We start from the raw sequence: 26,387 nt of genomic DNA on the forward strand, positions 1-26,387 counted from the left end.
GCCCATGAGCAACACTCTAGACACAAAGGCCCTCATCCCTTTAAGAACATAAGAACATAAGCAGTGCCTCCGTCGGGTCAATAGGTCCATCACGCCCAGCAGTCCGCTCCCGCGGCGGCCCAAACAGGTCATGACCTGTCTAAATCACCAGAAGGGGCCCCCATGCCACCTTGGTTTCCTGATGAGTCCTATCTTCCCATCGAAGTCCTAGCCCTCCGGTCTTGCACATGCACGACCTGGTTGGGTTTCTATACTTTCTCAGTATCCCAGTATCCCACTATACTTTCTCAGTATCCCACGATCCCTTTATCCCCCAGGAATCTGTCCAGTCTCTGTTTGAATCCCTGTACCGTACTCTGCCCGATCACTTCCTTAGGTTTCGGCGTTGCAATAGTATAATAACCAAAGAGTGCTCTTGGCATGGGAGACCAGCGCCTTCCCCAGAGAGATGTAGTATAATGTCCAAGACCATGCCAAAACTGTAGAATGCGGGGACATGTCCAAAGCATATGTCCCAAAGAAGAGTGGGCCTGAGCACACTTTGGGCACTGATGAGTAGGAGTAATCCCCATCTGGCTGCTCGCTCGGGGGAGATGTAAAGACGCTGTACAATCTTAAATTGTAATTCCCAGTGAAGAATGTTGGAAGACACCTTCCTGATGTTTTTTTAGGACTTGTTGCATTTGTGGGGCAGTCAGTGAGCAGTGCAGATCTTCCGCCCAGGAGGCTGCCAAAATGTCCAGATGACAATGGCCCCAGTTGACAATCCCGGAGGCTCAGTAGGTGAAATCGAAGGGGTATCATTTGCTGAGCTGAAAGACTGAAAAGTTCCGAAAGTGCTTCACGACTGTCCTCTGTTAAATGTCTAGCTGATAAAGAATGGACATAATGTCGTACCTGATAATATGTAAAACATCTGTGGCCGGCAAGTCAAACGTACGACACAGAGTGGTAAAGGAGGCCAATTGGCCATCATCCGAAAACAATTGAAATAAATATTGTAATCCTTTCTCAGCCCATCGTTTAAAAGAAACATATTGTAGTCCAGGCAAAAATGAACAATTGCCCTGAATGGGCAAATACAGAGAAATCTCAGAAGAGAGCTGGGCAGAGTTACAAAGCCACCGCCATGTCCACCGAGCAAGGGGAAAAATAGGGTAATGAGCCACCACTGGGCGGAGAGTCGGGTCCGAGACATGCAACAAATAACTAATGTGATAAGGAGCCAACAATGATAATTCTAACAAAGTGGCTGTAAAAGAAGAAGTACCTCTAAACCAATCGTTAATATGTCTCATCTGGCATGCTAAGGCATACCAGAGAATATTCAGCAATCCATATCCACCCCTCTCCCTAGGCCAGGGGTGTCAAAGTCCCTCCTTGAGGGCCGGAATCCAGTCGGGTTTTCTGGATTTCCCCAATGAATATGCATTGAAAGCAGTGCATGCAAATAGATCTCATGCAGATTCATTGGGGAAATCCTGAAAACCCGACTGGATTCTGGCCCTCGAGGACCGACTTTGACACCTGTGCCCTAGGCAGACACATTAGAGGAAGTGTCATACGTGGTCGTTTGCCCCCCATAAAAACATTGTAATCTCCTAGTGCAGGAGTAGGGAACTTTGGTCCTTGAGTGCCGTATTCCAGTCGGGTTTTCAGGATTTCCCCAATGAATATGCATTGAAAGCAGTGCATGCAAATAGTTCTCATACATATTCATTGGGAAAATCCTGAAAACCCGACTGGAATACGGCTTTCAAGGACCGGAGTTCCCTACCCCTGCCCTAGTGAGTTAAATATTATGGGTATGTGATAGTAGCAAGGGGAGAACCTGAAATTGATACAACCATTTGGGGAAAAGCATCATGTTGTATAAAGCAACACATCCTGCCACTGAGAGGGGGAATGTTGACCGAATTTGTAGCCTTTGTAAAGTATCACGCAACAATGGAGAGATATTGCTTTTATAAAGAGACGCAAGATCTCCAGGAATCCAAATCCCCAAATATTTAATGGAAGAAGAAGCCCACGAAAAAGGAAATTCTCCCTACCAGGAATGCTGCAATGTAATCGGGCTAGCCAAGGCTGTGGATTTTTGATAATTAAGGGAAAATCCCGAATAGAATCGGAATTCGTCTAGGGCTTGTAATAAATGGGGAATAGAATGATTAGGTCAAGCTAAAGTGAATAATAAATTGTCTGCAAAGGCTAAGACTTTTACGGAATGTTCTGCAAAGTCCACCCCAATTATATCCCTATCCTGAGACACTGTTCTAAGAAAGGGTTCAAAATAAATAAAAAAAAGTAATGGGGACAGGGGACAGCCCTGCCCAGTGCCCCTTTCTATCAAAATGGGGTTGGTGATTACATTGTTAACCATGAGACACGCCATTGGAGACGTATACAATGTCCACAGTGCTTGTGCATACCAGCCAGTAATTCCCATATAATCAAGCACTTCAAATAGGTATATCCAATTCACTTGATCAAAAGCTTGTGCTGCATCTAAACTGAGCAACAACATAGGTATATTTCGAGATTGTGTATGTGCCAAGGTTAATATCGCCTTACGAACATTATGTACTGCCTGTCTACCTCTCACAAAGCCCACTTGATCCGGCAGGATAAGGTTTGGAAGGAGGAGGGCAAGTCGATCAGCTAGTATTTTGGACAGAATTTTAATATCTACATTTAAAAGTAAAATGAGTCGGTAGGACTCCGGGGCAACCCTCCTCCCTCCCTGGCTTTAAAATCAAAGTAATCAGGGCTTCGTTGGCACCTACCGGGAACCTCTCGCCATCTATGGTCTGAGTATAATACTTGCGTAAAGAGGGCCCAATCTGAGCAGATAACAGCTTATAGAATTTGGCTGTAAAGCCATCTGATCCCGGAGCGGAATAATTTTGCTGAACCTGGATCACCCGCTGCAATTCTTTGGCAGTAATAGGTTCGTTTAAAGAGTCCACAACTCAGTCCCTCAGTTTAGGGAGGCCTGAATCTTCCAAATAATCCCGAATAAGAGGTTGATTCTTCGAGTCCCGCCTACCATAAATGTCTTGAAAATAATCACGGAAAATCAGCGCTATCTGAGTAGTGGTATGCTGTATCTGGCCTCTACTGTCTCTAAGACCAGTCCCCGTGCCTGTTTGGTTAAATGCACTAATAATTTTCCTGAGCGATTCCCATAACGATGGTATTGGAACTTCTGATAAAACAGCATCTTGACTGTCCTCTCATGTATATGTGAATTTAGAGCAGTCTCCACTGAAATTAAATGCTCTTTATTAGTTCTCGAGGGTTGTTGAGTGTACTGTCTTTTAGCTTCTGCTAACTCCCGTTCCAGGCGAACTATTCCCATGGACAAGCGTCTATTTCGGGCTATAATGTACGCTATACAATCCCCTCTAAGAACCACCTTGGCCGTATTCCAAAACAAAGCAGGGTCATGACGGTGTTGATCATTAAACTCTAAAAACTCTTCCCATTTAGTTGTCAAGAATGTTTTAAAATGATCATCCAAAAACAAGTAGCTGGGGAAACGCCAGCGGGCCGGGCCTCGCAGACCAGAGCCCACATTTACATCTATCCAAATCAACGCATATTACTGCGGGACCAATAACTGCAGAGTCAACAATAAGAAAGGCCCTGCTCTTAGTAAAAATATAATCTATTCTAGAAAGAGTTCCATGGGCATGTGATCTATGTGTATAGTCCCTTTCTGTAGGGTGTAGTAGATACCATGGATCTACCAAATCCAATGTTGCACAAAGGTAGGGAATACCACGTGTCTGCACTCCCCCCAGGGCCTGCCCCGGCGAGGAGTGATCACTACCTAGGTCCAACACTTGATTAAAATCGCCTGCTAAAATCACAGAGTCGGACACCCGCTCTAACAACAAAGCTATAATGTGTTCAAAAAAGGAGTGGTCATAAGTATTAGGAGCATACACATTGAGAAGATGAAATGAGTATGAACCCACCGTCAATTTAAGCAAAAGTATCTTCCCTGTGGATCACTGTCAACAACTTGGGCTGTATAGGGCAAAGAGTTATGGATTAATATCGCTACCCCCGCTTGTTTCTGTGGGGAAGAAGCTGCATAAACTGCTCCCACCCAAGATCTCTTCAATTTAGAATGTTCCAAATCAGTCAAGCGAGTCTCTTGCATGCAAACTATATCAGCCTTATGACATTTCAACTGAGTTAGAATTTTTGTTCTTTTGAGAGGGGAAGTAATACCCGAAACATTCCAAGATATAATACTCAAAGCAGGAGTCATATCCTAAGGAAAATGGGGAAGGACATAATAAACAAAGAAAATTGTAAGAATGTCAAGCCATCCCTGGTTCCCAGCCTAACCCATGACAGCAAAAATAGAATCAGGGCTAGCCAAAATGTAACCGATCTAGTCAGTGGTAAAGTGGGTCCAAGGGCCCCGTCAACAACGGATGTGGGGCCCTGTCCACGAGCTCAACCCCTAATAGCATACGTATAGAAGCCCAAACATTTCTATCAGGACCCAATAGCCCAGTTCCCCAGAGGAGGTTCACATGCCACCATAATATCCAAAAACCTAACCCCCTATCCACCCTAACCCCAACCCTCACTCCCTCCCTCCCTACCTCTCCCCCAACCTTCATTCACAGTTTATCACAGCTATAGACCCACACCAAGGTGGCTCTAAAGGTGCGAAGGATCACAAAGAGATGCCTCCCTGAACCCCCGCTATTTCCCAGTACAAAACCATCCGTAAATCTAATAACTCAGTAAGTTGTACAATGCGCACTATCAAAACTGCCTAAACAGTAATGTAACAAGTGCAGTATTGTTACCTTCAGGACTAATTATAACCAGCAGAACCTAAAGCTAATAATACATACTGCAGAGAAATCTGAATTGCTTGTGTCCCCTCAGAATGAGGGAACCATGAAGCTGCATTGCTACTAATCCTGCAATTAAGTGACTGCAAGCAATAGCAAAAGACTATTTTATCAAGCTCAATCAATCGGAGTCCTGGGCATCAAGTACATGAGTGTTCAAGTAATTGGCTGCTTCTAATGAAGAGTTTAAAGTATGCCAATGGCCCTGATGATGTATGCGCAAAATGGCAGGATAAATAAACATAAACCGCAGCTTTTTTTCCACCAAGGTCACCAGCCAAACTCCCCCCATAAAAGGGGATGAGCCAACAGCAGAGAGTCCACAGTGCAAGGCCAGCCGAAGGGAGACTGTAGGAGCTGTGCCTAGTCCTGAGTACATGGTGGAAGAGTCCTGAGCTCATGGCAGAACAGTGAGCGGCGAGTGTGCTAGCAGGAAGAAGCAGAGAGAGGAGCAGAGAAGGCGGTGCTAGCAGGGGAAGAGGCGAGAGCTAACTCCGCCCACCCCTGACGTCACCAGCCAAACTCCCCCCATAAAAGGGGATGAGCCAACGGCGCGCGGCAAAGGCGCTCGCCTTAGCGAGAGCGCCTTTGCGAAGAGCCTTGAGAAGGGCCTTGTACAAGGCCTAATCTAAACTTTTCATTCTCATATACAACCAAACACAAGGCCTAATCTAAACTTTTCATTCTCATATACAACCAAACACACTCCCAAACTCTCTAGTATCTCTTATCTTCCTCTTTCTCCTTGCATACTCTCTGACATCTCAACCTTTCTCTTTACAGAAATAAATCTCTCTAACTTGCATACTCTGTGACATCTAAACCTTTCTCTTTACAGAAATAAATCCCTCTAACTTGGAAATGGCAGGGAGGACACGGAGTACCAAAGCTACTATCAAGATCGACACTCCAGCATCCGGAGGGACCCAGGGGATGGTCAAGGTCTGTACACAAAAGGCAGAGGGCGACATGGATCAGAGGGCAGAGGTCTCAGTGCAGACCGAGACCTTCCCCCCCCTCCCAAAGTGCACTACAGTCTCTACGCAGACAGAGGAGCTAGGAAACTTAGACGAGGATATCTTGCAGGAACTACTGAGCCTCAGGGAGGAGGTAAAGCGCCTGAGGAGCATCAGGGATGACGAGGCCTTCATCGACGACGCCATCCTGGAACTGTCACACATCACAGAGAGAACCCACGACAGGTCCATCCTCGACACGCCCAAACCTACAGCACTAAACACAACGATTGGAGTAAAGGAGATGATTGGAGATGCTGGCCCCTGGCAACTAGTAACATCCTCTATGGGCAAGCGAAGTAAACCCACCTCATTCTCACTCTCTTCTTCTTCTTTTTCTCTTCAACAGGATAGCCGTTCATCAATACCACAGCTAACTCTCAGAAATAGATTTCAGATCTTACAGGATGGAACCACCGAGGAAATAGCAGAAGGGACTCATGAGGATACCCAGCTCACAACGTCAAATCCAGAGCACGCAGACCGGCCCCCTAGGAAGGAATGAAGAGTGGTAGTCATTGGTGACTCCATGCTAAGGGGCACCGAGGGACCAATTTGCAGGCCTAATTTGCAGTCAAGAGAGGTCTGCTGTCTCCCTGGAGCCAGGATCCAAGATATTACCACTAGCCTAGACAAAATTCTAAAACCTAATGATCATTTTCCCATGTTTCTCATCCATGTAGGCACAAACGACACTGCTAGGAATGCCACAGAGAACATCCCCAGAGATTTTGGAGCGCTGGGAAAGAAGTTGAAGCAGATAGGAGCACAGGTGGTCTTTTTATCAATTCTTCCAGTAAGAAACAAAGGCAGAGCTAGAGAAGAGCGTATTCAACGGACTAACGAATGGCTCCAAGAATGGTTCATAGAAATGAACTTTGTATTCCTAAACCACGGCGAGACACTCCAGGGACTACAAGGACCAGACGGACTCCATCTAACCAGAAGAGGTAGAAACGTATTTGGACATCGATTGGCCCGCCTACTCCATAGGGCTTTAAACTAGGTAAGTTGGGGGAGGGTACATACTTATATCCCAGAGCAGTAAGAAACCACCCTGAGGAGGCAAGTCGCACTCACACTACCAAGTCTAAGGTAAGTACCAATGATATCCACAATAATTCAGGGAGAAATATCACTGATAATTTAGGAGCCACACTAGCTCGTAAAGGAATCTCTTCACAGATATGGAGGGCTATGTATGTTAATGCACTCAGCTTGGGCAATAAAATTCTAGCATTAGAGACTGAGATAACAAACGCCGATCTTGAGGTGATAGCGATATCCGAAACCTGGTTCACGGAATCGCATGGGTGGGATATGGTTATACCAGGGTACAACCTACTTCGTTGCGACCGAAAGGGTAAATTGGGAGGAGGAGTAGCGCTATACACTAAGGAAAGCATCAAAACCACCAGAATCACAGATGTTAGATACACCGGGGAATCCCTCTGGGTGAACCTGGCCAGAGGGAATGAAAAATGCCTATACCTTGGGGTGATATATAGACCTCCCAGGCAACAGGAGGACAAAGACACGGAATTAATCGAGGACATAGAGAACATCACACTGCGCGGGGACACAGTAATGCTAGGAGACTTCAACATGCCAGATGCAGATTGGAACACACTCTCCGCGACTACGGGTAGCAGCAAAAGAATATTAACCTTCATAAAGGGTGCACGTCTCAAGCAATTGGTATTGGAGCCCACCAGGGACCAGGCGTTACTAGACCTAGTTCTCACCAACGGAGATAGCGTCATGGAAGTCTCAGTAGGAGACACACTGGCCTCCAGCGACCATAATATGGTATGGCTCAACCTCAAGAAAGGTTTCCCTAAGACAAACACAGCAACAAGGATTCTCAACTTTAGAGGCACAGACTTCAACCGCATGGGAGATTTTGTCCATCAGGAGCTACATAAACTAGCAATATCTGACAATGTGGAGGATATGTGGTCGTCTCTGAAGTCCATCTTACACGAAGCAACAGACCGATACATAAAGACAGTAAGTAAACGCAGGAGAAACAAAAGACCCCAATGGTTCAGTAAAGAAATTTCAGACCTAGTTAAACAGAAAAAAGAGAGGGGGCGAAAGAGGACTATCTAGACAGATCTAAAGCTGTCAAAACAGCAGTCAGAGAAGCCAAACTCCGAATGGAGGAAGAGCTAGCACGGAAAATTAAGAAAGGGGATAAATCTTTCTTCAGCTATATTAGTGACAGGAAAAGAAACAAAGATGGGATAGTACGCCTGAAGCAATCGGACGGCAACTTTGCGGAATCAGATTCTGAGATGGCAGAACTACTAAACAAATACTTCTGTTCAGTTTTCACCCGCGAAGCGCCGAGAGCTGGTCCACAGCTGCAGACAGGAGATAACCAGAAAGACCCGTTTCAAGATTTCGAATTTACGCCCAGTAGCGTCTATGACGAACTATCAAGACTCAAAGTAAACAAAGCCATGGGACCGGGTAACCTACACCCCAGAATGCTCAGGGAGTTAAGGGAAGTCCTGGCAGAACCATTATCTGTTCTTTTCAATCTTTCCCTAAGCACAGGAAGGGTCCCCTTGGACTGGAAAACCACCAATGTAATCCCACTCCACAAAAAGGGCTGCAGGACAGAGACAGCAAACTACAGACCAGTGAGTCTCACGTCTATAGTGTGTAAACTCATGGAAACACTGATCAAACAGAATCTTGACACAATCCTAGAAGAAGAAAAACTGTGTGATCCACACCAACACGGGTTCACCCAGGGTAGATCCTGCCAATCTAATATGATTAGCTTTTTTGACTGGGTTACTAGACAACTGGACGCCGGAGAGTCACTGGACGTGGTATATTTGGACTTCAGTAAAGCATTTGATAGCGTCCCTCATCGAAGATTACTGAACAAGCTGAAATTGATAGGATTAGGAGACACTCTAACTACATGGGTTGAGGATTGGCTGAGCGGTAGACTTCAGAAGGTGGTGGTGAACGGTACCCCATCCGAAGCATCGGACGTGATCAGTGGAGTGCCGCAGGGCTCGGTCCTGGGCCCGATTCTATTTAACTTATTCATAAGAGATATGACGCAAGGACTTAGAGGAAGGGTATCACTGTTCGCTGACGACGCCAAACTTTGCAACATAGTAGGCAAAAGCTTATTACCTGATAATATGACACACGACCTACTGTTGCTGGAACAATGATCAACTACTTGGCAGCTAGGCTTCAATGCTAAAAAATGCAAGATAATGCACCTGGGTAAGAGAAACCCGCGTAGAACTTATGTACTAAATTGTGAGTCCTTGGTTAGGACCATGGCGGAACGCGACCTAGGGGTTATCATTAGTGAGGACATGAAGGTTGCCAATCAAGTGGAGAAGGCTTCCTCCAGGGCAAGACAAATGATGGGGTGTATCCGCAGAGGTTTCGTCAGCAGGAGACCTGAAGTTATGATGCCGTTGTACAGAGCCATGGTGAGGCCTCACTTGGAGTACTGTGTTCAGTTTTGGAGACCACACTACCAAAAGGACGTGCTGAGGATCGAGTCGGTTCAGCGAACGGCCACCAGGATGGTCTTGGGGCTCAAGGATCTCACGTATGAAGAAAGATTTTAAAAATTGCGGCTGTACTCACTTGAGGAAAGAAGAGAACAGGGAGATATGATTGAAACATATAAGTACATCACGGGACGCATCGAGTCAGAAGATGATATCTTCTGGCTCATGGGACCCTCGACCACCAGAGGGCATCCGCTGAAAATCAGGGGAGGGAAGTTTCATGGCGACTCCAGGAAGTACTTCTTCACCGAAAGAGTAGTGGATCATTGGAACAGACTCCCACTCCAGGTGATAAAGGCCAGCAGCGTGACGGATTTTAAGAGAAAATGGGATACTCACGTGGGATCTTTAAGGGAGTAAATTCAGGGGAGGGGATACTTGGAATGGGCAGACTTGGTGGGCTATAGCCCTTTTCTGCTGCTTTTTTATATGTTTCTATGTTTCTAACGCTGCAGAATAATCCTGAAAAATTTGCACTTCAGAGTCTTCATATTTCAAAGAGTCCTGTAGTTGCTTGTATTTCCGTAGAATTTCAACTTTATGATTATAATTGAGAAATTTAGCAATTACCATCCTAGGGCGCGCTTCTTGTGTTTGCTCCCTGCCCAATCGATGTGCCCGTTCCAGGCGTATAGGGCCCAGTCCTTCTCGCATGGGAAAAGTCTCCGCAAGCTAGGTTTCCATGGCCTGTAAAAGCGCTGACCCTCACACCGTCTCCAGGATACCTAGAAAGCGAAGATTGGACCTGCGTGAACGATTTTCCAGGTCTTCAATACGAACCACTTGGGCCTGAGTAAGATCCCGCAGGTCCTGGAGAGTTTTATCTTGGGCCCCCTGAGTATCATCCCAGCTTGGAGACACGAGATTCTAACTCCGTAGTGCAGCGATTAGTGTCAGCTATCATATTTTCCAGCCTGGAAAGTTGTTCGGACAGGCGGTCAATACCAGGCTTCATCGGTGCCGTGACCGCCAATGTGATGTCCCGCAGGGCTTCTGGCATTAGTGAGCTGACCACGGCAGGGGTTCCCAGCGCCATTTTGTCCACTGCTAGCAGGGCACAATCGCGATCTTTTTCCCCCCTCCCCCGTGTGCGTTGCCATCGGTAGCGCTAGCGGGGTTATAAATTTGTCCATGTGCCATGAAGTTAAGAAAATGCTTGCCAGAGCGCCCTGGCATGATTCAGAGCAGTTTCAGCGCGATCGGCAACTCGGGGCCCGGGAGCTCAGGCAGCACACGTCTGCCTCAGCCTACTGCATCACGTGATCCCTCTGCATGCTGAGAATTTTAAGTATGTTCTTATGATTCTGACTGATTTGGATGACCAAAGGAGCTGTGCCAAAAACCTCTCCAAACTCCCATACATATCTGATGTGTATCACTGGACCAGTAACGCCTCATTTTTTTCCAAATGCAATCCTTTGAGAGCAGTTATACTACTGTAATTTCTATCATCTTCTTTAAGATTACTACTATTATTTCTAGAGCACTACCAAACGTACACAGCGCTGTACAGAGTCATGAAGGAATATGACAGAAATACAGTACATATTTCTATAGATCATTGTCTGTTCTCCATTTATTTTTTCAGTACCTAGTACAAACAAGAAAGAGGAAGAAGAAATGTAAGAGAATGTAAGGAATGCATCCTCCATGTAGCATATGAATAGGGCTTCTCATCTTAGGTGTTTGTTTTCCTGTTAATTAGGGGAGTTTGGAGGATACAAAAAAAAAAAAAATCGGTGTTTACTAGTGTTTTTACACCACAGGCTCTATTTCTGGGTACCTTTTCCAGTGGAACAAAATACTGTATGTACATTTGTGCCACTTAGGAGTCAGCACAGAGAAAACAGAAAAGCTAAGTGAAAGATAAGGGGGTAATGAGAGAATAAACACTTATTTTACTCCCCCCTTTTACTAAACCGTGATAGCGGTTATTGGCACATGGAGTCACTAATAACCACTATCGTGGTTTTGTAAAAGGGGGGGGGGGGGGGTTAATTCTTTACATTGGGAGAGTTATATTGGTGTTTATCAGTTAAATCTACAATCAGAAGCCTACCTATATTATAAAGCAGTGCTGAACAGTGGCATACGTGTTCCCTCTCTGCTCGTGGCTCCCTGAGGCCATCCCCGCTACAAATCATCAGCATTTGGGGTGATCTCTACCTTTTATTCTACTCGTTTGATCGGTGAATAGCCTATGGACAAATATCTGCTGAAATCACTCAGCCACATGAGTTCTAAGACGCAGAAGAAGGGCAAGGAGAGGAGCAAGCCAGTGGAGGCCAAGATGGCAGACGCACCACCTGACAGCTAATTTGCAGCTTTCTCCAGTGCAGTTGGAAGCGCTAAAGGCAGCGGTGGTTTCCGCTTTGGATCCATGTTTGATAAGGTTTTAGGATCAACTTACCCATTTGGAGGGACTCCTTTCCGATACCACCCGCAGAACCGGGGAGCTAGGGCAACGAGTCTCCGCTTTGGAGGACATGTCAGTGGCGACGTCATCAGAGCACGGGGAGCTGAGGAGCCTCGTGCAGAAACAAGCACTGACAAGCTCGAGGAGCTGGAAAATTGATTATGACATGGAAACCTCCATTTCTTGGGCATCTCTGAAACAGTATCTGATGCATCGTTGCTCGCAACTATGGAAGATTGGCTTAACCGCAAGTTCCTGGTGCCTGCGCCGGTGGAGCCTATAAGATTGGAACGGGCTCATCGCCTAGGAACGGGCTCATCGCCTAGATCGAGAGTGATTATTATGAAACTGCACAATTATTTGCACAAAGTAGAAATAGTGCACCAGTACAGGGCAAAACGTGACTCTTTGAAGAATGCTGATAGCCCTGTTCGGGTGTTTCAGGATTTTTCTGTGACTCTAATGGACACCCACAGGAAATTTGCACTGCTCTACTCACAGTTTCAGGAGTGTTACTTGTGATTTATGCTGATTTACCTAGCCATATTACTGATACATCATGAGGGCCATTGGAAGCAATTCCCTACTTTAGCACTGGCACAAGACTTTCTTAACACCTTGGATGCTAATGGTCCGGTCCCGTGAGTTGTTCCAGGCTGTTTATGTGCTTTTATATTGATGCTGTGGCTTTTAGCTTACTTTACCTGCTGCCTATTCATTTGTGTTTACCCCTGCTGAACATTATTCTTTGTGTGTTTACCATTGGGGAGTGGAATTGGGGTGCTGCTCACATTGTACGTGTACCTCAGTGCGACTTCCCGTTAGGGGACCACACTGTTTACTTTTTTGGAGGAGTATAGTTGGGGAGGGAGGTTGGAAGGCAGTGGGGGTTAGGGGGTGGGGTTTTGGGGGGTTTATTGTATCTTGTATTGGCTGGTGTGTTGTTTTGTGGGATGTGTGGAAGACTGTGTGGGGTAGGTAGTCCTACTTCAGCTGATTTTTGGTTTGCCGTTTGATGTATCATTGGGAATGTTTTACTCTCTTCCTCATGTTCTGTTCTTTTCCTGTTTTCTTCACTCCAGAGGAGGCTGGGCTCTGGAATCTTCTGTCAGTCTCTTTTCTCCTGTGACCTATGGTTTTCCATTTTTTGGCCTATTAGCTAACTATGAGTACTCCTTTCCGGCTTATCTCCTGTAATGTTGAGGGAATTACATCGCCTGTTAAGCGTTCAAAAATTTTAGCAGCGCTACAGCTCTATCATGCAGATATCGCATGTTTACAAGAGACCCGGTTAATGGATGTTGAGCACCTCAAGCTGCGCCGCTCGTGGTTGGGTGAGGTGTTTTACGCCTCTCTGATGGGGCGCCATGGTGGAATTGCAGTTTTGGTTCGTAAGTCCTCCCCGCTTGGGGTTCAGGTCCTTGATAAATCTATGGATGGACGATATCTTCTCTTACGATTGATGTTGGGTGCTAAAAGTTACTTGATGTTGCTTGTTTATGTTTATGAATCTACTTTTCTTCAGAAATTGACCCAAATTTGTTCTTGTTATTCAGGGGATCCACTTATATTATTGGGCGATTTTAATTTGGTTATGGACCCTGATTATGATAAGTCTAGTACCCGTCTACACCTCTGGGGGCTAAGGGGCATCTTCTCTCTGATTTTTGTGATTCTATTTCTGTGGTTGATCCCTGGTGGTTGTCATCACATCTGGTCTCGGATTGACTACTTGTTCATGTCTCCGGAGTCGTTTTCTTCAGTGTTGTCTGCAGAGATTGGACCTTTAAATGTTTCAGATCATACACCTATTTGGATGGATCTTCACTTAGATGTCGCTTATGTTCGATCTCCTTTCTGGAGCTTTCCATTTTATCTTGCTCAGGATGTAGAATTTCAGAAATTTCTTTAGACCCAGTGGGATGACTATTTGGGCTATAACACGCAGCATCAGGATGACCCACATCTTATTTTGGGACGCCGCTAAGACAGTCCTTAGGGGCCATATCCTCTCTTTTACTTGTGCCAGAAATAAGCATATTAATAGGGGCATTATTGCCTTGGAAAGAGCCTTGCGGGCTGCTAAGAGGATGTATCTTTCCGCTCCTTCGGTGGAGAATCGGGAGCAATATTTGTCTTCTCAGGAGACCCTTAATTATTTTCTTCATTCTAGATCTCAGAAGTAGGCAGCTTTTCATAAACATCGATTTCAACGATTTGGCAATAAGCCGGGGCAACTTTTAACATGTTTAGTAGATATCAAGGCAGGTTTCAAGTTTCAAGTTTCAAGTTTTATTTACATTTTTATGTATCGCTTATAAAAAATATCTAAGCGATGTACAATTTAAAAACCAGCAGACTGTGGTAATACATATAATTTCACTAAGTTAGACAATTGACAAAACAATGTAGACAAACATGATTGGGTAGGAAGGAAGGGGAAAGTTACAATTGCATTATTTGTTAAAATTTACATAGAGTGGGTAATACAATAGGTATGATTGGAATGAAGCAAGAGAAAAAATATTAGAGACATATAAGAGTATAAAATAGATCATTTCATAAATCAAATGAATCTTGAAATAGGTAAGTTTTTAACAATTTTTTAAAAGAAATCAGATCTTTTTCATTTTTAATAAAATTTGGTAGGGAGTTCCACAAAGATGGAGCAACCACTGAAAACATATCTTTGCGTCTAGTGCCGATTATTCTTAATGAAGGAACTGAAAGCTGATTAGATAAAGATGATCTTAAGGATCGAGGAGGATTATATGGGACTATCATTTTTGATATGAATAGAGGTTCATTTGAGATTAAAGTTTTGAAAACTAGAAATAAGGTTTTAAAAGTGATTCGGTGAGAAATTGGAAGCCAGTGAGATTTGATGAGTAATGGGGTAACGTGATCGTATTTTTTAGCTTTGTGAATTAATTTAATTGCGGTATTTTGTATAATTTGAAGTCGTCTCCTTTCTTTCTGAGATATGTTTATTAGGAGAGAGTTACAGTAATCTAATTTTGAAATAATTAGCGAATGTACCAAAATGTTAATAGATTTGGGATCTAAGAAAGTGGAAATAGAGCGTAGAAGCCGGAGTCTGTAAAAACAGGATTTAACTGTTTCGCTGATGTGATTATGAAATGAGAGATCCGTGTCAATTGTTACTCCGAGAATTTTCATTTGAGAAACAGATTCAAGAAGAGAGTCATTTAGTAAGAATGGAGCTTTTAAAGTTATGTTTCCTTTCCATGTAAAGAGCATAGTTTTTGTTTTTTGAACATTCAAGGATAGCTTATTATTGTTTAACCAGTTTAACCAGGTCATAAACCCATCTTGGTGCTCCGGGCTGCTCCTGGGGGGCAGAGTATCTCGCACCACTGAGGTCTCGGAGGTTCTCTATGATTTCTTTGCAAAACTTTATGATGCCCCTGAACACGCTTCCCCAGATTTGATGACAGATTATTGTCTGGGTTGCCTTGACTTTTTGAGGAAGTGGTGTCTACTTTGAATTGCCCCTCTCAAGCCACTGAATTACAGACTGCCATCAAGGCCCTGAAATCTGGAAAGGCCCCGGGCCCGGATGGCTTTTCCGGTCAATTTTACCGGATTCTCTCTCCACAATTGTGCGGCCCCTTATTATCCTATTATAATGCAGCAATTTCTAGGGGCTCCTTGATTCATGACGATCAGGTCGACTTTGTCTGTAGCCAACAATTGGTCTGCAATGTTCGGAAGGTTCTTTTTGCTCTGGCCCACTGCCAATATCACATTCTGGCTTTGTTTGTTAGTTTGGATGCCTCCAAGGCCTTTGATAGTGTACATTGGTCTTTTTTGTTTCGTACACTTGAATATATTGGCCTTATGGGCTTGTATCTCAATGAGGTCTGTTCTCTTTACTCTAATCCGAGGGCATCCTTATTGGTCAATGATATTTGCACAGATTCTTTTCCCATCCTAAGGGGCACCAGGCAGGGCTGTCCCCTTTCCTCTTTCTTTAGAATCCTTGCTTTGTACTTTACGTTTATTCAAAGAAGTGAGGAGCTTCAGTGTTGCTGGGGGTGGAGTTAAAGACTTTGGCCTTTGCGGATGACATGTTTTTGATTCTTACCCGCCCAGAGGTTTCCTTGCCGTCCATGTTGGATCTCATCTCTGAGTTTGGTTTTTACTCTGGCCTATCTCTGAATCTGGATTGTTTGCGATGCCTTCTTCCCCTGAGGTTCGCGCCAGTTGTTGGGGGATCATGTCTTTTGCAGTGGGTCGACTCCTTGAAATATTTGGGAGTTTTCATCCCTCTCAACCTCTCTAGATTGTATATTTTGAATGTCGACCCGCTTTTTCAGACTCTTACTAATCAATTACAGCTGTGGCAGAGCCTCCCTCTCTCGCTTCTAGGTAGGGTGAGCTTATACAATATGCTTATTGTACCATGTTGGTTGTACATCTTTCAAGTTCTCCCCCTGTACCTGGCTCATAAAGGTGAAAAGAGACTGATTTGTTTGGTTCAGCGGTTCCTCTGGGCGGGTAAGAGAGCCCACCTACCTTATCAGATTGCAGCAACACTGTGGTACAAGGGTGGTCTGGGTCCGTTGAACCTTCGCTTTTTGACTGTTGGTTGTGGCATGTGCCACATTAATGATCTTTTTCAGGGTACCTCTACTTTTACTAATACTTTCCTGGAGCTTTCCTGTTTTCGTACTACTCACTTTATTGCTTATCTCCACTCTATCCCCTCGCCTCTGCCTGGGCTCCTCCTCCACAGGGTCCTATTTCATCTACTGCAGCAGGTCTGGCAATGAGTCTGCAAGTTTCACTCTATTAGTCCTACTATATCTCCCTTTTTGCCTATAAGATTCAATGGTAACTTCCCACTAGTGTGGATGGGGCTAGTTTTGTTAGATGGGAAGCATGGGGGATTCATTATATGTTTCAATTGGTGGAGGATGATGGGAAAATTAAATCTTTTGTCAAGCTGCAACAAGACTATAATCTTTCCCATACTGATGGATTTGCTTATATGCAGATTCATTACATTACATTAGGGATTTCTATTCCGCCATTACCTTGCGGTTCAAGGCGGATTACAAAAGGTTAATTTAAAAACAGAGTTACAATGATTAGCTAGAGAGGTAGGTTGTAGATCTTATAGACATTTAGCGGGTTGTTGAGGGTGAGGTGGTTTGTAGTAGAGTTGATAGGTGGTCAAAGTGGAGGTTCTTTTGTTATTATTAGTGCAGTAATGGGTAGCTCGAGCGTCAGTTTTAGTGTTACTAAGAGGTCGTGATGTTATTGCTGCTTCAGGAATTTCTTGAAAAGTGTGGTCTTTATTTCCTTTCTGAATGTCCTATAGTCTGGGGTGGTCATCAGAAGGTTGGAGATTTGGTTGTCTAGTCTTGCGGCTTGAGTGGCTAGTAGGCCGTCGTGTAGTCTTGTTCTTTTTACTTCCTTGATTGGGGGGGGTATGAATGGGGAGTGCGTTTTTCTGTGTCTGGTAGTGGGTGCTTGGATGAGGCGATTGTTCAAGTATGATGGGCTGTCTCCGTGTAGGGTTTTAAATAATATGCAGTAGAATTTGAATTGGATTCTTTCTTGGATTGGAAGCCAATGTGAGTTTGTGAAGGCATCCGTAATGTGGTCATGTTTTTTCAATGAGTAGATGAGTCTCAAAGCTGTATTTTGGATTGTTTGGAGTTGTCTAATCGTAGTTGCAGGGCAAGGAAGGAAGAGGATGTTGCAGTAGTCCAATATACCCAGTATTAGAGATTGTACTATAAGTTGAAATTGTGTTCTTTCAAAGAATTTTCGGACTTGTCTCAGGTTTCTCATGATTGCGAGTGATTTCTGAATTGTTTTATTTATTTGCGGTTGCATAGTGCAGCATCTGTCTATGGTCATGCCAAGTAGTTTTATGGTGGTTTGGATGGGATATTTGATTGCGTTTATCTCTAAGTTGGTTGTGGTTTGGATCTTGTCATTTTCGAGAAGGATGAATTTGGTTTTGTCTTGGTTGAGTTTAAGTTTGTGATTTTTCATCCAGGTTGTGACTGTTTCAAGTGTTTGGTGAAGTTTGTCTGTCATGGTAGGTTTGGAATGATCGTATGGGATGAGGATGGTGATGTCGTCAGCATAACTATAGGTGGTTATGCCCAGATTGTCCAGATGCGTTCCTAGAGAAGCAGTGTAGAGATTGAAGAGGGTAGGGGATAGTGGAGATCCTTGTGGTACGCCGCAGGGGTTTGACCAGGATTCTGACTTTTCTTTGTTTGATTTTACACTGTAGGTTCTGAGTTTTAGGAATCCTTCAAACCAGGAGTAAACTTTATCTGAAATACCTATTGCGTCTAAGATCTGTAGAAGGATGTTGTGATCCACTAAGTCGAATGCCGCAGTTAAGTCCAGTTGTATGAGAAGCATTTTTTTCCCTGTACTAAGGTGTTGTCTGACGGTATCCATAAGGGAGCCTAGTAGTGTCTCTGTACTGAAGTTTGTTCTGAAGCCTGATTGCATGGGGTGGAGTAGGTTGTGGTCATCTATGTAATTGGTGAGGAGTTTGGCTACTAGGCCTTCTATAATTTTGATATATAGCGGAATTGAGGCTATAGGTCTAAAGTTAGATGGGTGGTTTTGTGGTGCTTTTGGGTCTTTTTGGATTGGGGTGATGACGATTTCGCTGAGGTCAGCAGGGAATGTGCCTTCTGTGAGCGTGAATTGAATCCATTGTAGCATTATGGTGCGGAATTTTACACTAGCGGTGGTGAGGAGATATGAGGGGCAATGGTTGAGGTCACAGGAGGCATGACTGTATTTTTTGTAGAATTTGTTGAGTTCTGACCATTGTATGTTGGGGAATTGAGTCCAAATTCTGTCTGCTGCAGTTGCCTCTTTTCCTGAAGGGAATTCATCATTACCTTACTTCTCTACAGCCTCAACATTTAACAGCTTCTTGTCAAGAGTTGCTTATACAATTGGTTCTCAGCTCCCAGTTCCTCTTAAATTTCATCATAAATATCTGAAGGATGAACCCCCCCTGTTTAACCATTCTAGATTGAGAGACGCTCGGTCTCGTGACTTACACATAGAATTGCCCGATGATGTGATCCTGTAGACTGTTAAAAAAATTGCCTACCTTATGCAAATATACCTCTATTTGGGAACAACAATATAAATTGGTCTTACAGTTTCGAGCCTCGACAGAGTGTCTTCGCTGTAATGATCCAGAGACGGGCTTGGGTCATATGGTTTGGACATGTCCCGTTATCAGATCCTTTTGGGACCAAATATTCCTTTTTGTGGAGTGAATTTGGAATATTACTATACAACGTTCCCCTTTGTTTCTTTTTGGAGTTTCCCTTCACTATTACCCTCGTGAAAGGGAAGCGGCTACTTTTCTCAAATGGACAGTTTTGGTCGCTCTGAAATACATTCTGCTCAAGTGGTTGGAGGTGGAAGCTCCTGATTTCTCCCTTTGGCAGTGCCACCTTATTACACTTTTGATATGGGAGCGAAGAGATATTTTGGATTTTTTTCCTTACCTGGGAGCTCTTTTCAATGAATCTGGGAGCCCTTCTGGAATACCATGACTCCCCTGGCTCGGAGTCGCCTTTTGAACTGTTGATCCATGTTTATCTGTTTTCTAATGATTTATTGTATTTAATTTGCTTTAACTTACTTGTCTCAATTATTGTTATTGGCTTGCAGGAAGACTGGGGTTGGGGATTGGGGTTGGGGGGGGCTTTCTACTATAATTTGGAAAATTGAGCTTATTACATTACATTACATTAGTGATTTCTATTCCGCCAATACCTTGCGGTTCAAGGCAGATTACATAAAAGTTTTCAGAAATTACATAAAAGTTTACAGGTTGGGATGCAGATTGGGACACATTCTCCGCGACTACGGGTAGCACCAGAAGAATATTAAACTCCATAAAGGGCGCACGTCTCAAGCAATTGGTATTGGAACCCACCAGGGACAAGGCGTTACTAGACCTGGTTCTCACCAACGGAGACAGCGTCACGGAAGTCTCAGTAGGAGAAACACTGGCCTCCAGCGACCATAATATGGTTTGGCTCAACCTCAAGAAAGGATTCCCAAAAACAAACACAGCAACAAGGGTTCTCAACTTTAGAGGCACAGACTTCAACCGCATGGGAGATTTCGTCCATGAGGAGCTACATAAACAAGCAAAAACTGATAATGTGGAGGATATGTGGTCGTCTCTGAAGTCCATACTACACGAAGCAACAGACCGATACATAAAGACTGTAAGTAAACGCAGGAGAAACAAAAGACCCCAATGGTTCAGTAAAGAAATTTCAGACCTAGTTAAACAGAAAAGAGACGCTTTTATCGCCTACAAACATTTAGGCAGAGAGGGGGCAAAAGAGGACTATCTAGACAGATCTAAAGCTGTCAAAACAGCAGTCAGAGAGGCCAAACTCCGAATGGAGGAAGAGCTAGCACGGAAAATTAAGAAAGGGGATAAATCTTTCTTCAGCTATATTAGCGACAGAAAAAGAAACAAAGATGGGATAGTACGCCTGAAGCAATCGGACGGTAACTTTGCAGAATCAGACTCTGTGAAGGCAGAATTACTAAACCAATACTTCTGTTCAGTTTTCACCCGCGAAGCGCCGGGAGCTGGTCCACAGCTGCAGACGGGAGATAACCGGAAAGACCCGTTTCAAGATTTCGAATTTACGCCCAGTAGTGTCTACGGCGAACTTTCAAGACTCAAAGTAAACAAAGCCATGGGACCAGATAACCTACACCCCAGAATGCTCAGGGAATTAAGGGAAGTACTGGCAGAACCATTATCTGTTCTTTTCAATCTTTCCCTAAGCACAGGAAGGGTCCCATTAGACTGGAAAACAGCCAACGTAATCCCACTCCACAAAAAGGGCTGCAGGACAGAGACAGCAAACTACAGACCAGTGAGTCTCAGGTCTATAGTATGTAAACTCATGGAAACACTGATCAAACAGAATATTGACACAATCCTAGATGAAGAAAAACTGCGTGATCCACACCAACACGGGTTCACCCGGGGTAGATCCTGCCAATCTAATCTGATTAGCTTTTTTGACTGGGTTACCAGACAACTGGACGCCGGAGAGTCACTGGATGTGGTATACTTGGACTTCAGTAAAGCATTTGATAGCGTCCCTCATCGAAGATTACTGAACAAGCTGAAATCGATGGGATTAGGAGACATTCTAACTACATGGGTTGGGGATTGGCTGAGCGGTAGACTTCAGAAGGTGGTGGTAAACGGTACCCCATCCAAAGCATCGGACGTAATCAGTGGAGTGCCGCAGGGATCGGTCCTGGGTCCGATCCTATTCAATTTATTCATAAGAGATATGACGAAAGGACTTAGAGGAAGGGTATCACTGTTCGCCAACGATGCTAAACTTTGTAACATAGTAGGCAGAGGCTTATTACCTGATAATATGACACACGACCTACTGCTGCTGGAACAATGGTCAAAAACTTGGCAGCTAGGCTTCAATGCTAAAAAATGCAAGATAATGCACTTGGGCAGGAGAAACCCCCATAGAACTTATGTACTAAATGGTGAGACCTTGGTTAGAACTACGGCGGAACGCGATCTAGGAGTGATCATTAGCGAGGATATGAAGGTTGCCAATCAAGTGGAGAAGGCTTCCTCCAGGGCAAGACAAATGATGGGGTGTATCCGTAGAGGTTTCGTCAGCAGGAGACCTGAGGTTATGATGCCGTTGTACAGAGCCATGGTGAGGCCTCACTTAGAGTACTGTGTTCAGTTTTGGAGCCCACACTACCGAAAGGACGTGCTGAGGATCGAGTCGGTTCAGCGAACGGCCACCAGGATGGTCATGGGGCTCAAGGATCTCACGTATGAAGAAAGACTAAAGAAGTTGCGGCTGTACTCACTTGAGGAAAGAAGAGAACGGGGAGATATGATTGAAACGTATAAGTACATCACGGGACGCATCGAGTCAGAAGATGACATCTTCTGGCTCATGGGACCCTCAACCACCAGAGGGCATCCGCTGAAAATCAGGGGAGGGAAGTTTCATGGCGATCCCAGGAAGTACTTCTTCACCGAAAGAGTGGTGGATCATTGGAACAGACTCCCACCCCAGGTGATAAAGGCCAGTAGCGTAACGGATTTTAAGAAAAAATGGGATACTCACGTGGGATCTTTAAGGGAGTAAATTCAGGGGGGGGGATACTTGGAATGGGCAGACTTGGTGGGCTATAGCCCTTTTCTGCCGCTTTTTTCTATGTTTCTATGTTTCTAATAGCATAAGAGATGTCGTAAGAGTTACATATGAATTACCAAAGAGTTGTTGAGATCTCAAGGTGATAAATGTTTGGGTAATAAGAATTACCAGAGAGTTGTCGAGATTTAAGGTGGTAAGTGTTGGGTAAATAGAGGCATTTAGCATTAGTTGGGTAGTTGGGGGCATATTAGAGTATATTAAGGGTATAGAGTGGATAGGTGGGGTTTGGGTAGGAACTGGTCATTTTATGTATTTTTTGAAGAGTAGGGTTTTAGTATCTTTCTTGAAGGTTTTGTAGTCTGTGGTTGATGACAATAGAGTCTGTCCAGTTTAGCTGCTTTGGTGGCTTATCTTTATCAGGCTGTGATTTCTGTATTTGTTCAGTGTTGAGCTCAATAAATATTATTTGATAATAAAGCAGACATAACCAGGGTGATTCTTATCTGCTTACCTGGGCCTTGTAAAATCAGATCTGCTGGCTTTGAGTCCTCCTACAGAGGCAGTCTGTCTGTTAAGCTGGCTGTCATACTGCTTTCGACTGTGCTCCCTGCTTAGCACCCTGTAAGCCTCATTCAGCTTTATAAACTGGGTGTGCAGACCGGGATTGTTAGGGTCACTGTCAGGATGGAGCTGCAAGACAAAAAAGTGTCAGATTAGCAATCATTTGACAATACAGTACTTCACATGCACATGAGACAAACTCTATTTTGAAAATCTGAAGTCTTCAACTAGTCGGAGCTAGAAGCATCTTAGAACACAATATTATATTTATTTATTTAGATGAACTAACTGCCTTTATGAAGAGAGTCACCCAAGGTGGTATACAACTAAATAAAGTTACTTTCCTGTAGTAAGTACTTTCCTGTAGTAAGTGTTCCCCTAATGGAGCAGGATAAGTAGAGAAAGATTTTAGAAGGGAAGTACAGAGGGGAATTCCATTGTCCGAGTCAGGACATAAGGAATTCCCATACTGTTTTACAAGAAGTTCTGCCAAACATAAAGCCCCTTATAAAATAGGAGCAAAACTGCATGTCCAAGTCCCTCCATGTCCAAAGCTGGATGTGGGGGAGAATTATTGTTCTCAGTCTCTCATAGACTTGGGAGCAGCTTTCTAAAAATCGCTGCTCTCTCTGCAAAGGGTGCTGATCGCAGCAGTGGCACTCACTCCAGCCAGCCCCTATCTAAGGTTACCATATTTGTGAAGTGAAAAAAGAGGGGACACATAACCACACCCCCACCCATCTCCATCCCAACCCTGCCTTCACCCCACCCCTCCAGCCCCACCTCCTACCAGTCTTGCCACCGCCCCCACCTTTCACCCCTTAGTCCCCCTTTCCAGCCTCTGCACCCTTTTAATGCTTCTCTCTCTCACTCTCTCTCCAACCCACCCCCCAATGCAGGTGCTTCTCCCTCTCTCCCCCCAACCCCCTTATGGGTGCTCCTCTCTCTTTCCCTTCCTCCAACACCCCTCCCATGAGTGCTTCTCTCACTCTCTCTCTCTTCTTCTCCTTCTCTCTCTCTCCTTCTTCAGCAGGAACCAGTGGTACGGGCTCTCTGTCTCTCCAGCCCTGGCCCAGCCTAGAATCGAGTGCCTCTCCCTTGTCACCCCCCCCCCCCACCCATCTCCTCTGATGAATATTTAATCTTCGGGCCGATCAGTAACTTCAGCAAGGTGAACCTGCTGCTGTTGGCCTGCCTGGAAGCATTCATTATGCAGAGACTTCCTGTTTCTGCATAGGCGGGACAGCTGCAGAATGAAAGCTTCCAAGGCAGGCCAACACCAGCAGACTCACCTCGATGATGCTGCTGATCGGCCCAAAGATTAAATATTCAGCAAAGGAGGTAGGTGGGGGACAGGGGAGAGGAAAACCTGGACAAATTCTTCAGATTTAGAAAGATGTCTGGACACCCACAGACACAAAAACATACATACACCAATATTCTCTTGCTCTTCAGAGATATAAGCACACAGATGCATGCAGTCTCATTTTATTTATTTTTATTAGTTATTTATATACCATACATCAATGGAGGTTGTCTAAGTGGTTAACATTCAGGTACTCAAGCATTTTTACCTATCTGAATCATGCAAATATTGTGATACCGATAACTGGTTACATCATCTGTGCAAGCATGGTATTGTTGTCCACAGTGTCAAAGGTTGCTGAGTAACCCAGTAACTAGTATCAAAGTAGATACCCTGTCAAAGTTTCTGTGGAGATCCTCAAGCAGGGATATAAGAACTGTCTCTGTTCCATACCCAGCAGTGGCACAACAGAATGTGGCTTTGAACTTATATTGTCCATGGCTTTTGGGTATAGGGCAAGGAGTACGAAATCTCCCTCTCCCCTTCCTTCCCCTCATTTCCTACCCATCTTAATTACGTCCTTGTCTTGGCCTCAATCCCCCTATTTTTATTTCAATTTATTATTTTCTTGAAGCAATTTTAAATATTTTAAATATTCTTTTAATTTCTATTATTGTAAACCGACCAGATACTTGTGTATTTATCAAGCTATAAATAAACTTGAAACTTTCCATTCTACTGATGACATAACTGATGCATGCAAGTCCCAGTAGAATGACAAGCTCATGTACCATGTCCAGGTTTCAGTGGAGATGCCAGACTAACGATGTACCACCCATCTGGCCAGCAGCAGATGGGCAGTGTTATAGGTGGAGGATCACTTTTGATGTGACAATGGTGACAAAATTAAATTTACACTGCGCAGAAGAAAGGCCTGGCAATCTACTTCCGTATTTTTGCCAAGAAAACTTGATGATGATGAGACAACAAAGAGAACTGACGTATAGTGCTGGAAGATGGTCCCCTAGGTGAGAGTTTCTCAACTTCTTCAAGCCAACTACCCCCTAAGTCTAACAAATATCAACAGAGTACCCATGCCCAAGCTCTGAACCAGACCCGCCCAAGCTCTGCCCCAGACCTGCCCAAGCTCTGCCCTAGGCCCCCATCGCCAAAATAATAGTACTAATTGTAATGCAATTTCTTCCATTCATTTTTCATATACACACAATATAATCTTATTAATACATAATGGTAAACACAAAATTTAAAAAACACAAAGCACACTGTACACAGAGAAAATTTTAATCATTTATATTCAGGGGGTTTTCCAAGAGGTCAAGGCAGATGACTTTAAAATATGCAAAGTCATCTCAGTAACAACTATAGAAAAATAGACAAATATAGTACAAAAATAGATAAATATAGTATATAGACAGCAGATATAAATTCTCAAAACTGACACATTTCGATCACTAAATTGAAAATAAAATAATTTTTCTTACCTTTGTTGTCTGGTGATTTCATAAGTCTCTAGTTGCACTTCCTTCTGACTGTGCATCCAATATTTCTTTCTTTCTGCCTCCTGCACACTTCCTCTCTGCCGGACCTCATTCCCTTCCCCAACCAACATCTCTCTCTCTGTCCCTCCATGAGTCCAATGTTTCTTCCTCTTTCCTCCACTCCTATTTGCAACATGTCTCCCCGCTCTCTCTCACCGTCCATCTGTCTTTTTCTCATTCCCTCCCTTGCTGCAAAGGGAATGGGGAAAGAGAGAGAGAGATATCCAGGGTGCATCTCTCCCACCCCCTCTACTGCCACATCCAATATTTCTCCCTCTCTCATTCCTTGGATCATGTGTAGTATTTTTCACCACTGCCCATCAGCCCCATACCCACCCCATGCCCATTTCTCCTTCTATCACCCCTCTCCAGCACCATGTCACATCTCTTCCTCCATCAATATGTCCACCATTCTTCCCCATGCATCCCCTTCAATCTGACCTTCTGTTCCCTCTCCACCACCATATCCACATTTCTCCCTTTCATCCTTCTCTTCCCCATGCATCGCTACCTTAATCCTCTCTCCCTATGCCCAACAATTTTCCTCTTTCTTCCTTTTCCCATGTGCACCATCTCTTTCCCTCTCACTTACACACTCATGCCCAACAATTCTCCTGTTAGTGCTTCCTTCCTCCCTCCCTTCTGTGAAACGAGTTTGTGCCCCCTCCCTTCCTTCTGTGTCCCGCGTTCATGCCCCCTCCCTGCCTTCCAGCCTTTGTCCCAAATAACTTCCCCCTCCTTTCTCCCTTTGTCCCACAATCATGTTCCCTCTCTCCCTTACTTGCTACAATGTGCTCGCTCCCTTCAGGGCCATCCAGCTTGGCTTCTTCTTCCTGCCTTCAGCCGCACAGGGATGCGTTGCAGGCAACGGCTCTTACATGCTGCATGTG

General features: G+C 44.4%; 1 protein-coding gene across 1 annotated transcript in view; it reads right to left on the reverse strand.

The window, feature by feature from the left end:
- The window catches only part of DNAJC4 (DnaJ heat shock protein family (Hsp40) member C4), a 338,056-nt gene that overhangs the window by 156,418 nt on the left and 155,251 nt on the right, over positions 1-26,387 (reverse strand). The window contains exon 4 of the mRNA XM_033955045.1: positions 22,583-22,761. Coding sequence (XP_033810936.1) covers positions 22,583-22,761 — 179 coding nt within the window. The remainder of the gene's footprint in view (positions 1-22,582; positions 22,762-26,387) is intronic.

Source organism: Geotrypetes seraphini, chromosome 8 (genome assembly GCF_902459505.1).
Source record: "Geotrypetes seraphini chromosome 8, aGeoSer1.1, whole genome shotgun sequence".
NCBI classification, from domain to species: Eukaryota; Metazoa; Chordata; class Amphibia; order Gymnophiona; family Dermophiidae; genus Geotrypetes; species Geotrypetes seraphini.